The sequence below is a fragment of the Oryctolagus cuniculus genome, chromosome 2 (genome assembly GCF_051225735.1).
Source record: "Oryctolagus cuniculus isolate XC-2025 breed Fujian yellow rabbit chromosome 2, ASM5122573v1, whole genome shotgun sequence".
In the NCBI taxonomy this organism is placed as follows: Eukaryota; Metazoa; Chordata; class Mammalia; order Lagomorpha; family Leporidae; genus Oryctolagus; species Oryctolagus cuniculus.
In genome coordinates this window covers 133656979-133670784 of record NC_142868.1, presented here as the reverse complement: position 1 = coordinate 133670784, position 13806 = coordinate 133656979, and the positions used below count along the sequence as shown (strand labels likewise).

The following is a 13806-nucleotide window of genomic DNA, read 5'->3' as shown; positions in this document are numbered from 1 at the left end:
ACCCTGTGGACCTTGAACTCTATAAGAGCAGGGACTCGGTCTGCTTGCTTTCTCTGTAGGGCCTCATACTCCTGTCCCCAAGAAGCTTTGACAGTGACGATTGACTACAGGTTTGACAAGAACTGGGGGCTCGGAAGGGAGGCTGGGTGCTCGTATGGGCAGCTTGTTTTTCAGGCTGACTGATTCTGTTACCATTTGGTCTCCTAATCCTGACTTGTTCCATCTGGGTTCCCCTGCTGTGTGATGCAAATCACCCTTTAGCAAGCAGGTAGGTGCCAGCAGCTAACAGGTATCACGGGAGACAGTGAGTCACCAGGTGGCACAGAAGGTGAGCATCCATCTTCCTTACTTTGGAGTGGATTTGTGAGCAGAAAGGACCCAAGTGGTAGCAAAGGTGAGATTGAGACTGTTTAGGGTAAGTGTTCTGGGGGCTTGGGAGAAGATGAGAACACAGGTGGTGGGTGATGGAAGAACTACCTTGCGGGAAACACAATCTGGAGGGATATGTTGGGGATCAGTAGAAAGGCCATAGGGCATGCAAACATGAGGGATATGAGGCTGGAACACAAGGTAGGGCTTTGGGGGGTATTACAAGAGCATTCCAGTGGGATGCATAGGTGATGGGACGTGGGCATGCCTGTTTTGGAGTTGGGTTTTAGAGTGCCTAAGCCCAGAAGGAGACTCCTGAAACATGTTGGAGGCAGCAAGCCGAGGCACACACCACCCATGCCAGCTCTGCTTACCTGTCGATGCGACTCGGGCTCCTTCACCCAGATGGAAGCCACAGAGCTGAGATCCCTCTTCCAGCAGGAGGCAGTCACTGGGGCTGCATGGATCATTATCCACACCATTCTGGCTCTGGTTAGGTGAGAATCAGATGAGTCCCACATGGGGCCGGCCTCAAGGACACAATATTCCCGATGCCTGTGGGAGGGCAGCATCACAGAAGGCTGATCTTGATGGTAACCAGAGGGCAACAGAATGAGGGAAGAGACAACGGTGCCAATAGTGGGTGCTGGGTCTCCTCTCTGCCCTCCCTGTTGGAGCTGCTGGGTGCTGAGGCCAGGACAGTGTGGGAGGTATCAGGGTGGGTGAGCACTCACCACCACTGGCCCCCCACTCATTACTTCTGTCTTCCTAATCAGATCTGAAGCAGCACCGGAGGTCCTAGGATGGGACTTCTGCACACAGTTTAAGCAGCAGGAACAGAATAAGGAGGACAGAGCCGGGAGTCTAAAGTTAGCTAAGCACGAGGGAGTAGGGAGGGAAAAGAAGTCCAGTTCCTATGACTTGAGTCCCTGTGAGCTTAAGCAGAGTCAGCCCAGTTTCCCCTAGAGAAATGAAGGTTATGTTCTCCCTACCAAGCCAGACCCCACTTCCAGGCTTTACATCTGTTCCTTTGGGAGAGGGATGGCTCCAGAATGTCCCTGATGGGCAGCAGCCTTGGCTCTCAAGCAGGATCTCCTGAGGGTAGTGGTGGAACTATTCCCTGTAACCAGTGGGCTAGCTTCTTCCAGGCCTGCAGACAACTGCTCCCCTTGGGGTCCAGTAAGAGACTGGACACTCTTGGAAGAAACTGACAGAGACATTAGACCAATTCCAGAGACAACTCAGATGTTTATTCTGAGGAAAGGTTCAATTCCCACTGCCAGAGGCTCAGGGCTCAGCAGGGGGTGGGGGCTTGGAGGGCACCTGCCATACTTTGGGGGTGGAGTTCTTAGTTAGCTGAGCTGGCATCACGTGGGGCTTCGGGGCACCCATCTGGATAGGGTGCTGCTGCTCAGTGGGAGGAGAGGTGCTGTCTTCTTGGTTTTCCTCCTGGGACACAGCAGAGCTGAGCAGCACCTTGGTGCCATGTTCCCACAGGGTCACCCCAGGGGCCAGCTTCACAGCTTCTGGCTGCAGCAAGGGCTTCCACAGCACCTGGGTTGTGGCCTCGAGAACCTGGGCAGGCTGAGGCCATCCGTCATGGTCTTGGCCCTCTTTGTCTATAGTCCCCAGGCCCCGTGAAGGTGCACGGGTTTGGCCTGTCCACAGCTCATCCAGCAGCTCTGCCTCCCACTCCCAACCACTGGGCCACTTGGCACTGGGCCGTGGCTTGGGGCTGAGGCTTCTGGCCTCTTCAGGCAGCTTCGGTTGTGGTGCAAGGAAGTGGAGCCTGGGGCTGAAGAATGGCATCTTTGACCCAGAGGATGACTCCAGCGGGCCTAAGTTTGAAGTGGGGAATTTGAGTCGGCGGCCCCGGCCCAAGGGACGGAAAGGAGTGCCAGGGTGGAGGGAGAAGAACATTGCCGGGGAGGTGCAGTCGCCAGGGCCAGGGAATTGGGGTACAGCCTGGGCTTTGGTCTTCTTGCTCTGCTGGTGCCCACAGTAGGCTTCCATAGAGTACCTCTCTGAGCTTGGGATCAGGACCGTGGCCAGGGGCTGCACCCAGTGGCGTGGGAACCTGGCGGAGTCCAGGCGCCTTCTGGTGGCTCTGCGGTCCATCCTGGAGCGAGGTGGATTAAGCCGCGCATGCCAGCGCCCTGGCTGCTGCCACCGAAAGGGCACCGAGGGACCAAGCTGGGTGGGGCGGTCCTCAGAGCCCACTGACAGGGCGGCAGCCGAGGCGACGGGGGGCAGTTCCTCCCTCTTGAGCTCCATTCGGTCCCCAGCTGCGTCCTTGTCCGGCATGCAGTAGTAGAGATCCTCCAGTGACAGGAGAGAGCCAGACTGTGGCCTCAGGGCAGGGGCCTGGGGGCTGGCTACCTGGGACAGCTCCAGAGAAGGGTGGGGACCTTCCCTTGGCCCCACCTCCACCCACGGCAGTTGGAAGCTGTGCAAGGACTCTGCGGAGGAAAGATGGCTGTCTGCTTCTTCCAAAACATCTCCGGGCCCTGCCTCTGGAAATGGCTCCGGGGTCAGGGGGCGGCCTGAGGTGGCTCTGAGTTCCGGAGAGAGCTCCCAAGATCCGGTCTGCCCCTGGGAGTGTCTATCCAGCCACAATCTTCCCAACGGGCTCTGGTCCTGGCTCTCAGTGTCCTGCGGGAAGTGCACCGGACAGTGAGAGGCCCGAAATGGGAGAGGGGAGAGATTCCCGAGGAAGGAGGCAAGAGGCTGGGCTTACTTCGCTCTGGAAGGTCTCCTCCTGGCCCTCAGAGAGCCGCCCGTGCAGCACAGGCACTGAGCCCTGAGCCCAGGCATCTGTTGTGCAGGGCAAGGGCTCCTCGTCCTCGCCCCATGTGGGATCCTGGGCCACGGCAGACTCTCCCTCGTCCCGGGCCAGGAAGCGCCACTCGGCGATCTGCAGCATGGCCTCCCGGGCCTGGCTGATGGTAAATGGAACGCACTGCGGGGAGGAGTGAAAGGTCTCAGCTGGGCACTGACCGGAGGGCGTGACAGGGAGGAGCTGGGTCTGGAGGACCGGGGCCAGGCTCACCTGCTGGGTCAGGTAGACTTTGAAGGCAGAGTCCATGACTCGAGCCAGCAGATCGGCCAGGATGTCCCCCACCACATCCTCACCCTCCTCGACAGCAGTGAGAGCGATCCACTCGGCCTCATTGAGGCGCCCAGGCACGATGTCCACCTGTGGCACTGGGACTGTGGGCGGGCGTGCCTTTTCTGCCTTGGACCGGGTCACCCCGCGATCTCGGGCCTGCCTCTCCTGCCTCTCCTGCCTCTGTGGGAGCGAAAGGGGGCAGGCAGTCAAGTCAGAAGGTGGAGTGTCCTCTGTGGAAAGGAGGCACACCTGATGCACTCAAGGCAAAGGACCAACACTTTACCTAAGAGCCTACTGTGGACAGGTGCTGGCTGGCTGGCTGATTGAAATAACAATTTCTGTTAACAGCCCATTGATCCCATGTTATAGACCACACAACTAAAGCTTGACGGGAACTTAAACATCATTTGCTTCGAAGCACCCAGTTAGTAACCCCAAGCTACAGAAAGCTGTAACTCCATGACCTTGCTATTTGCATTAGTGTAAAATGTTCAGAGCTCTTGAAAAGTGCAAAGCACTGAAGAGAAGGTGGGTCAATAAATGGTACTGGAATTATTGCTGACATTGAGAGACTTCTGTACATGTTAACTATTTTTATCCCCATTTTATCTGTTTCCCCCAGGATCACACGAGTAGGAAGACATAGAATCAAAATTCAAATGCTGGTCTGTCTGACTTTATCCTATGTCGCAAACAAAAAATATTTGTAACAAATATGTAAAAGGGTATTAATATATCTCCAAATATATCAAAAATTCACATAAATGGGTAGGTATTGTGGTGCAGCAGGTTAGGTCACTGCTTGGGTCTCCCACGTCCCACATCAGAGTACCAGTTAGAGTCTAGTTACCCGATTCTGATCCAGTTCCCTGCTAATGCACCTTGGAAGGCAGCAGATGACGGTTCAAGTACTTATGTCCCTGCCCCCTATATGTGGTAGATCCACATGGAATACCAGACTCTTGGCTTCAGCCTGACCCAGCCCTGGCTGTTGTGGGCATTTGAGGAGTGATTCAGCAGATAGAAGATCTCTCCTTCTCTGTCTATAACTCTGCCTTTCAGATAAATAAATGTCTTTATTTATCTTTCAGATAAATAAATGTCTTTATTAATAAATAACGTCTTTAATAAATAATTAATAAATAAAGACATTTATTTATCTGAAAGGCAGAGTTACAGAGAGAAGTGTAGACAGAGACAGACAGAGAGGTCTTCCATCTGCAGGTTCACTCCCCAAATGGCTGTAATGCTGGGGCTGGGCCAAGCCAAAGCCAGGAGCCAGGAGCTTCTTTTGGGTATCCCACATAGGTGGAGGGGCCCAAGGACTTGAGCCATTCTCTGTTGCTTTTCCAGGCACATTAGCAGGGAGCTGGATCAGAAGTGGGGCAGCCAGGACTTGAACCAGCACCCATATAGGATGCCAGCACTACAGGCTGGGGCTTTAACCCACTGTGCCACAGCACCAGCACCTATAAATAAATCTTTTAAAAAGACTCATATGAGGCCAGCGCTGTGGCATAGCAGATAAAGCTGCCATCTGCAGTGCTGGCATCCCATATGGGTGCTGGTTCGAGTCCTGCTGCTCCACTTCTGATCCAGCTCTCTGCTATGGCCTGGGAAAGCAGTAGATGGCCCAAGTTCTTGGGCCTCTGTACCCGCATGGAAGACCCAGAAGAAGCTCCTGGCTCCTGGCTTCAGATTGGCGCTGCTCTGGCCCTTGCGGCCAGTTGGGGAGTGAACCAGCAGACGGAAGACATCTCTGTCTTTCTCTGCCTCTCCTCTCTCTCTCTGTAACTCTGCCTTTCAAATAAATAAATACATATTTTTTAAAAAAAGAATCATATAAAACAAAAATTATTGCAGACTCCAAAGGTAAGCAAAGAACATTTCACAAAAACAGAAACTCTGGACAACTAACAAATATATATTTTTTTTTTGACAAGCAGAGTGGACACTAAGAGAGAGAGAGACAGAGAGAAAGGTCTTCCTTTGCCATTGGTTCACCCTCCAATGGCCACGGCGGCCGGTGCATCGTGCTGATCCAAAGCCAGGAGCCAGGTGCTTCTGGTCTCCCATGTGGGTGCAGGGCCCAAGCACTTGGGCCATCCTCCACTGCACTCCCTGGCCACAGCAGAGAGCTGGCCTGGAAGAGGGGCAACTGGGACAGAATCCAGCGCCCCGACCGGGACTCGAACCCGGTGTGCCGGCGCCGCAAGGCAGAGGATTAGCCTATTGAGCCATGGCGCCGGCCCTAATAAATATTTGAAAAAGAATGTCCAACCTTCAAAAGTATCAAAAGATGTGGCTGGTATTGTGCCATAGCCAGTGAAACAACTACTCAGGATGCTTCCATCTCATACAGGGACGCCTAGTTTCAGTACTGGCTACTCCGTGCATCTGATCCTGCTTCCTGCTAATGCATGTAAGAGGTAGCACATGATTGCCCAAGTATTTGGTTTCCAGTGGGAGACCTGGATGGAATTCCTGGCTCCTGACTTTGGCCTGACCAAGCCCTGACTATTGTGGGTATTTGGGAAGTGAATCAGAGGATGGAATCTCTCTCTGTCACTCTGCCATTCAAATAAATGAATACACAACATTTTTAAATTTTAAAAAATCAGAAAGATGTCAACTTAATTGAGCTTCTGATTTTTAGTTTATAAAGATTAGCAATTTTCTTTTTTCCTAGAAGATTTATTTTATTTATTCGAAAGGCAGAGTTACAGAGAGAGAGGGAGAGACAGAGAGAGAGAGAAAGGTCTTCCATCCACTGGTTCACCCCCTAAATGGCTGTAACAGCCAGGGCTGGGCTAGGCCAAAGTTAGAAGTCAGAAGCTTCTTCCAGGTCTCCCACATGGGTGCATGGACCCAAGCACTTGGCCTGTCCTCTGCTGCTTTCCTAGGTGAATTAGCAGGGAGTTAGATTAAAGGTGAAGCAGCCAGGTCTGGAACTGGGATGCTGGCACTGCTGGCAATGGCTTAATGCCATGCCATGCCACATCACCAGCACCAGAAATGATTTTCTTTCTTTCTTTCTTTCTTTCTTTTTTTGACAGGCAGAGTGGACAGTGAGAGAGAGAGACAGAGAGAAAGGTCTTCCTTTGCCGTTGGTTCACCCTCCAATGGCCGCCGTGGCCGGCACGCTGCGGCCGGCGCACCGCGCTGATCCGATGGCAGGAGCCAGGTACTTATCCTGGTCTCCCATGGGGTGTAGGGCCCAGGCACTTGGGCCATCCTCCACTGCACTATCGGGCCATAGCAGAGAGCTGGCCTGGAAGAGGGGCGACCGGGACTAGAACCCGGTGTGCCAGTGCTGCTAAGCGGAGGATTAGCCTAGTGAGCCGCGGCTCAGGCTCCCAGAAATGATTTTCAAAATAAGAGGACTCAATGCTGGTAGAGTTTGATAAAGTACATAATGTAATACCATGCTGATACGAATGCTAACTGAAACAATGTTTTTGGAGAGCAATGCAGCAGTATGTATGAAGAGTATTAAATATGTTTTTACTCCTCTAACCCTGCAATTCTTTTTTTTTTTTTTTTTTTTGAGAGGCAGAGTTAGACAGTGAGAGAGACAGACAGAGAGAAAGGCCTTCCTTCTGTTGGTTCACCCCCCCCAAATGGCCACCATGGCCGGCATGCTGCACCAATCCAAAGCCAGGAGCCAGGTGCTTCCTCCTGGTCTCCCATGTGGGTGCAGGGCTCAAGTACTTGGGCCATCCTCCACTGCCTTCCCAGGCCACAGCAGAGAGCTGGACTGGAAGAGGAGCAACTGGGACAGAATCCTACCTGGACTAAAACCTGGAGTGCTGGTGCCGCAGGTGGAGGATTAGCCTAGTGAGTCGCAGTGCCATTCTAATTGTATAAATACATCCAAAAGGTATGCTCTCCAAAATGTTCACTGTGTGTATTTATAATAGCAAAATATTGAAAAATATCTAAGAAAAAGATAATATGGTTAATTTGCTATAACTATTTAAATAATAATTGAAGGTAACCTCATTTTTAAAAAATATTTATTTATTTATTTATTTATTTGAAAGTCAGAGTTACACAGAGAGAGAAGGAGAAGCAGAGAGAGAGAAAGAGGTCTTCCATCCACTGGTTCACTCCCCAAGTGGCCACAATGGCCGGAGCTGCACCGATCTGAAGCCAGGAACCAGGAACTGCGCCGATCCAAAGCCAGGAGCCAGGAGCCTCCTCCAGTCTCCCACGTGGTAACCTCATTTTTGAAAGATTTATTTTATTTTATGAAAGAGCTGGATGGGAAGTGGAGCAGCTGGGACTCATGGGACGCCAGCACTGCACCTGATAATGCTGCAGTGCCAGCCCCTGAAGGTACTCTTGAGGAAGAATTTGCAATAGCATATGGAAATTCTTAAGATACAATTTTGGGGGCGGCACTGTGGTGTAGCAGATAAAGCCACCGCCTGTGGTGTCTGCATCCCATATGGGCACCTGTTCAAGATCTGACTGCTCCACTTCTGATCCAGCTCTCTGCTATGGCTTGGGAAAGCAGTAGAAGATGGCCCAAGTGCTTGGGCCCCTGCACCCATGTGAGAGACCCGGAAGAAGCTCCTGGCTTTTGGCTTCAGATTGGCATGGCTCCAGCATTTGTGGCCATCTGGGGAGTGAATGAGTTGATGGAAAACTTCTCGTTCGCGCGCGCGCGCTCTCTTTTTCTCTCTGCCTCTGCCTCTCTGTAACTCTGCCTTTCAAATAAATAAATCTTAAAAAAAAAAAAAAGATGTAATGTTAACTGAAAGAAACAGTATACAAAAATACATACAATTGGCGGCTCAATAGGCTAATCCTCTGCCTTGCGGCGCCGGCACACCAGGTTCTAGTCCCGGTCGGGGCGCCGGATTCTGTCCTGGTTGCCCCTCTTCCAGGCCAGCTCTCTGCTATGGCCCGATAGTGCAGTGGAGGATGGCCCAGGTCCTTGGGCCCTGCACCCCATGGGAGACCAGGATAAGCACTTGGCTCCTGCCTTCAGATCAGCGCAGTGCGCCGGCCGCGGCGGCCATTGGAGGGTGAACCAATGGCAAAGGAAGACCTTTCTCTCTGTCTCTCTCTCTCACTGTCCACTCTGCCTGTCAAAAAACAACAACAACAACAACAAAAACACATACAATGATCTCAGATATGTACACCAGTAAGTGCTGAAGGGAAGGGAGACACCAAGAACATTAACAATGGGTATGTGTCTTTCCTATGTGCTCCTCTGTTTTATAAGTTCTCTACCTTGAGTTCCTATTCTTTTGTAATCAAGAAAAACCCACACAGACAGGAATAGATAGTCTCCCAAACTTACTTTAGGGACACAGGAGTTTATTAACACTCTCTTAAGAGCCTTCTTACTTCCCCATAACAGTCTCTCCAAACCTGGTGCCCACCAATATTTACATCCAAACAGTGTACTCCCCAAACACCTGCCTACTCTCCCAGCTCCTCAACTATATTGCCTCATGCTCTATGTTCCCTAAAATTCATTCTGTCCCAAATCTGGTGATCCTTAAATCTTACCCTGAACTCAAAATGCCTCAAACCTCATTTCCTCTCTCCTTCTGCAAGAACAGCCCTTTCACAAGCCCAGGGACTGGCCCAGGGCCCCAGCCAGGCTTGGCCGGAGCAGGGCAGACAGGACTGGGACCAGAGGTGGTTCCTGCCCTTCCACACCTCTGCTCCCAGCGCCACAGCTGACACCTGTGATAGTGATCATGCCAAGGTATAACTTGATCAGAGAGGACAGATGTGTTCTCTTGTATCTGAACATTTCTGACTTGTTCTTAGTTTTGAGACATAGAGTGTGAGAGACAAGCAAAGATGCCAGTGCACTCTCCAAGTGCTCATAACCGCTGGGGCCTGGCTAAAGCCAGAAGCCAGGCATTCAATCCAGATCTGGGTAGCAGGAACTCCATGCTCTGAGCCTATCACCGCTGCCTCCCGTAGGTCTGTATTAGCTGGAATCGGGAGCCTGAACCGAGGATAGAACCCACGTATTCAGATACGGGCCAGGAGGCATCTCAATCACCAAGCTAAATACCCACCCCTAAGTCTCCAGCTTTTAAATATTTTGACTTTCAAGTGCATCCTCAGTGTTTTTTAATCCATTTCTTCCTTTTAAAATTCTGAAAATACATGACTTCTCTCTCAACCCGTTCCTCCCGAAATGCCTGACCAATTCGGATCATTTAAATTTTAGGGTACCTCAGTTTAAGAAGCTTATTACATGCAGTAGCTGGGTCCACATTCACTTGTTCTCAGCCTCTACACCACCCAGTGATCCTTTCCCTCAGGGCCTGAGCGTGACAGAGCCTGTGAGTGGGCATGGTGCAGGTGGCGTCCTTGGACGGCCGCGGGACCAAGGAGGGGTGTCTCGGGCAGTGTGGAGCCGACCCCACTGTTCCCGCCTCCGACCTTAAAATCCGACCCAGGCTCGGGCGCACCCCCCAGCTGAGCTGAAGCTCACCGAGCCCTCGTGCGCCATCGCCACCGGGGGTGGCTCCAACGTGCGCTTCAGCACCCTTCAGGCCAAGCCTCCACGGCCGCCGCCTAACGGTCACCTCGGCAACGACGCGGCGCGCTGGGTCGTTCGCTCCGCCCACGGTTGCCCCGGCAACCGCGGCCGCGCGCCGCACGCTCAGGCTATTCGCCCCGCCCAACGGCCGTGCGTGTGTGCGTCGTCTCTATGGTGGCGGCGGATTCGGAGGTACCCGGCGTTCCCGGGATCTGGCGAGCGGTTCTGGAGCACCAGGTGTGACCTCTGACCCGGGACAAAGGATTCGCGGAACGGAACGGAGTGAGAAAGGGCCTTCTTGGCTCGGGAACTTGGGGTCACGGGGTCCTATGCCATCACCATTCCTCCTGCGGGATTCCCCCATCGCCCCATGACTCAGCCCTGGAACTTCCTGCTCCTCCTCTACGAGACCGTCCCCACGCCAGGTGACCCTCCCTCCATCACCGTCCTCGAGGCATCTTATCAGTGACCCGGCCTCAGGGGTCTCTTGCGGTGCCCCTGCCCGGCCCCTGGAGTCTGCTGTCGCGTTTCCCGCGCTCCAGGTGATTCGGGTGTCCCCTCCTCAGGATGTTCCGCCGGGAGCACTCCATCCCGCTTCGAGGCTCGGCTGCCGCCCTGTGCAACAACCTCAGTGTGCTGCAGCTGCCCACTGGGAACCTCAGACATTTTGGGGTGGTTCATGGGCCCAGCGCCCAGCTCCTCAGCGCTGCCCCTGAGGATGGGTCCTTGGTCCAGCGCCAGCTCCAGGCTAAGGAGGGCGCTGGAGTGAGCCCCCCTCTCATCACTCAGGTGAGGCATGGAGTTGGAAGCCGTGTTGCTTCCTGCCTTTTCTCTCCAAACCTTAAGGGATAGGCCTTCTATAACCCCCTGCATTCGCACTCAAGCCCCCTTCTCTACTCCTCCTCCTGCAGGTCCACTGGTGCGTCCTCCCCTTCCGGGTACTGCTGGTTCTCACCTCACACCGAGGAATACAGGCAAGAAGAGGACCCTCCTGCCCTCCTCCACCCGGGTCTTCTCACTCCCACCCCCGCCCCTGCCTCCCAGGCCCTTCTCCCCTTGCTTCTAAACGGTCCCTTACTTTTCACACGCCTAGCCCACTCTTCCCGCATGTCTCCTCTTCATTCTTTCTGCCTTCTCCAGTTCCTAACTGCCATCTCCAACAGCTGTCCCTTTATCCAAGGCGGTTAACTTCTCTGGGCCTCAGTGTCCTCCTCTGTGAATTGGGGACACCAACAGGACCTTCTTCCCAGAATGGTTTTGAGGATTTACATGGCTAGGTAAAAACACTGAGCACAGAACTCAGCCAAGATCAGCTGGGTCATGCCCAGGTCCTTGTCCCCCTCCTCCAGATGTTCGAGTCTGATGGCTCCATCATGGTGTACTGGCATGCCCTGGACACTGGAGATGCCCCTCCAGGTACCTGTGGGACCAAGTGGGGGGGGGGAGGGAGCATTTACTGGGACTGGGGGAGATGCTATAGCTGATAGTTTTCCCCTTTCGTACTCAGTACAGGCTGTGTTTGCCCGGGGAATTGCTGCCAGCGGCCATTTCATCTGTGTGGGTGAGGGGGCCAAGGGCAGGGCATTGAGGGGTGCTTGGATGTGGGCTGTGGCTGAGAACCTAAGGAAACTCTAAAGGGCTGGAGGGAAGAGTGGGAGTGAAGGGGGTCTGAGAAACCCCAAAAATGCATCGAAGGGTTCAGAGGGGCAGCGGGGGTAGGATGGGTAAGGAGTGGAGGGACAGGGGCTGCTGGAGCAGTGAGAGAGGGGTTTGTGGTACCAAGGTTTCTGGGTTGAAGGGAGTACCGAGTGTGATGGCTGGAGACCCAGGAGGGTCAGGAGGCCATCAGTTGGGTACTGGTTCTGGCTGCAGGAACATGGTCAGGGCGGGTGCTGGTGTTTGACATCCCAGCCAAGGGTCCCAACATCATGCTGAGTGAGGAGCTGGCGGGGCATCAGACGTCAATCACAGACATCGCCACTGAGCCTGTCCAGGGAGGGGTGAGTGCACTTCTACCCGTGCCAATGAGCCTGGGAGGTGGGGACCCCTGGTTTGAGTCTTGGCTCTGCCACTAAGCAGCTGGATGACTTTGGGCAAATCTGAACTTACCTAGATTTCAGCAGCCTCAGGTGCAGGCCAGAGATACTTTGCATTTATATGACATTTTACCATTCAGGAAGACTTCTCAGTACTGCTATGAGCTGAAGAGTCACAATAGATGGTTCCTAAGATGCCTTCCAGCTCTGATACGTGCAGTTTCCTTCTCTGCACCTGGGCAAGTTCTACCCATGCAGGCCCAGCTCTAGTGCCTCCCTCTCCAGGAAGTCCTCCCCCTAGTCCAGTTCCTACTGCTCTGTCTTAGCTGAACCCCGAGTTGACACTGCCCTTAAAGACAACTCTTGTCTCCCCAGTTGGACTGCAAGCCTGTTGAGCACAGGGAACGTATTTCCCAGTTGGTGCCCTGAGCTGGGCCTGTCCGCCTGGGGTCTGGGAGCCACTGCCAGCTGTGATGGACTGGCTTACTGCAAGACCTCTAGGAGGCTGCGGCACTGCGGCCTCAGTTTCATCATCCATCCAGGGAGGACACTTAGGCACCTCCTCCCAACACATGATGTGTTTGTGTTGGGGCAGGGGAGTGGCTGCGAGACTCTAGGGAAATGCTGTGAAGACAGTTGGTGTTTCCTGAGGGAACTGGGGAGGGTGCAGCCAGGAGGGCCTCGCATCATGACCCTTCCTGGAGCAAGAGAGATGCTCCCTGCCTGCCTGCCTGCACACAGTGGGGCGGGGGGAGGCTGGACCCTGTCTCTTCCCTTCAGGATTGTATGGCAGACGTGGTGACAGCGGATGACTCGGGCTTGCTGTGTGTGTGGCGGTCAGGGCCCGAATTCACGTTAGTGACCCGCATTCCGGGATTTGGGTAGGTGAGACACAAGGGGGCTGTGAAGCCTTTCTTACATAGTTTCAGGATGGGGAGTGGGCTTGGGTCTGGGGAAATCAAAGTCCGGTGTCACCCATGCAGGGTGCCCTGCCCCTCTGTGAAGCTGTGGCAGGGGATTGTAGCAGCAGGCTATGGGAATGGGCAAGTGCGTCTGTATGAGGCCATGAAAGGAACACTTCACGTCCAGATCAGCGCCCACGCCCGGACCATCTGTGCTCTGGACCTAGCTCCGGAGGTGGGGAAGGTCGGTCTCCTCCCACATCCCCACACACCCTTCCCCTGGCGCTGGGATGGTGAGAGAAACGTCCCGGGCTTGTCTCTGCCACCCCGGGCAGGCCCCCGCCTGAGGCATCCAGACCTGTCGGCTAGCACGTGTTCCGACTCCCGGTCCCCCTCCATTTTGTCCCCGTAGCTACTCTCTGCAGCCGAGGACACCTTTGTGCACATCTGGAAACTGAGCAGAAGCCCAGAGAGTGGCTCCATTGAGGTGTGTGTCACGGGAGGGCTGGCTCGGGGAGCCCGCGTCTGAGGTGGCAGGTCCTGAGCGGCCGTCTTCTCCCCAGGTGGAACACTGTCACGGGGAGTGTGTATCCAACACCCAGCTGTGTGGGGCTCGATTCTGTGATCCCTCCGGCAGCTCCTTTGCTGTGACTGGCTACGACCTCGCCGAGATCCTGAGGTTCAGCAGTGTGTGAGAAGAGCAGCCTCCCTTTCTTCTTGTGGTATTTATAAAGTATCCCCTCCACCTGGCCCTGGTCTGATTACTCAGTGGCACAGCCGTCCTTCACAGCTGGGAGAGGGGCTGCAGGGAACGGGGGCTGGGGCAGGTCCAGGCCGAGCCGACAGAGGCAACCTGTCCCCAAGAACCAG

The 13806-nt window shown here is 54.1% G+C and overlaps 2 protein-coding genes across 40 annotated transcripts in view; one reads left to right on the top strand and one right to left on the bottom strand.

Moving 5' to 3' along the window:
- The window catches only part of WDR54 (WD repeat domain 54), a 30118-nt gene extending 16432 nt beyond the window's left edge, over window positions 1–13686 (top strand). For 3 of the 37 annotated variants that reach the window (XM_070068897.2, XM_089326260.1, XM_089326259.1), the window contains exons 3-11: window positions 10565–10787; window positions 10910–10972; window positions 11348–11414; window positions 11506–11559; window positions 11871–11998; window positions 12815–12915; window positions 13018–13180; window positions 13349–13423; window positions 13500–13686. In XM_070068897.2, the coding sequence (XP_069924998.2) occupies window positions 10566–10787; window positions 10910–10972; window positions 11348–11414; window positions 11506–11559; window positions 11871–11998; window positions 12815–12915; window positions 13018–13180; window positions 13349–13423; window positions 13500–13631 (1005 nt within the window). In that variant the 5' untranslated portion in view covers window position 10565 and the 3' untranslated portion in view covers window positions 13632–13686. Of the gene's footprint in view, window positions 1–10058; window positions 10424–10564; window positions 10788–10909; window positions 10973–11347; window positions 11415–11505; window positions 11560–11870; window positions 11999–12814; window positions 12916–13017; window positions 13181–13348; window positions 13424–13499 lie in introns of those variants that run through there. The other 34 variants (XM_017340606.4, XM_070068899.2, XM_008254220.5 and 31 more) reach the window with 34 other exon arrangements.
- Window positions 1515–10091, bottom strand: C2H2orf81 (chromosome 2 C2orf81 homolog). Of its 3 annotated transcripts, none has more exons than XM_070068891.2 (4): window positions 9951–10091; window positions 3419–3658; window positions 3107–3328; window positions 1520–3021 (listed from the first exon to the last, which is right to left on the bottom strand). In XM_070068891.2, the coding sequence occupies exons 1-4, from the start codon at window positions 9966–9968 to the stop codon at window positions 1657–1659; spliced, it is 1845 nt and encodes a 614-aa protein (XP_069924992.2). In that variant the 5' UTR covers window positions 9969–10091; the 3' UTR covers window positions 1520–1656. The 3 variants fall into 3 exon arrangements, with proteins under 3 accessions (XP_069924994.2, XP_069924992.2, XP_008252936.4); XM_008254714.5 differs by having other exon boundaries at window positions 3419–3649; XM_070068893.2 differs by lacking the exon at window positions 3107–3328 and having other exon boundaries at window positions 1515–3021.
- Window positions 13687–13806: the final 120 nt, after the last annotated feature.

What these genes read in the sequence shown, in the direction of transcription:
- C2H2orf81 (XM_070068891.2), bottom strand. An exon ending in AAGTCTACCTGACCCAGCAG is followed by an intron (nt 3,329 to 3,418) that starts GTGAGCCTGGCC and finishes TCCTCCCCGCAG; the next exon opens with TGCGTTCCATTTACCATCAG. An exon ending in AGGAGACCTTCCAGAGCGAA is followed by an intron (nt 3,022 to 3,106) that starts GTAAGCCCAGCC and finishes CACTTCCCGCAG; the next exon opens with GACACTGAGAGCCAGGACCA.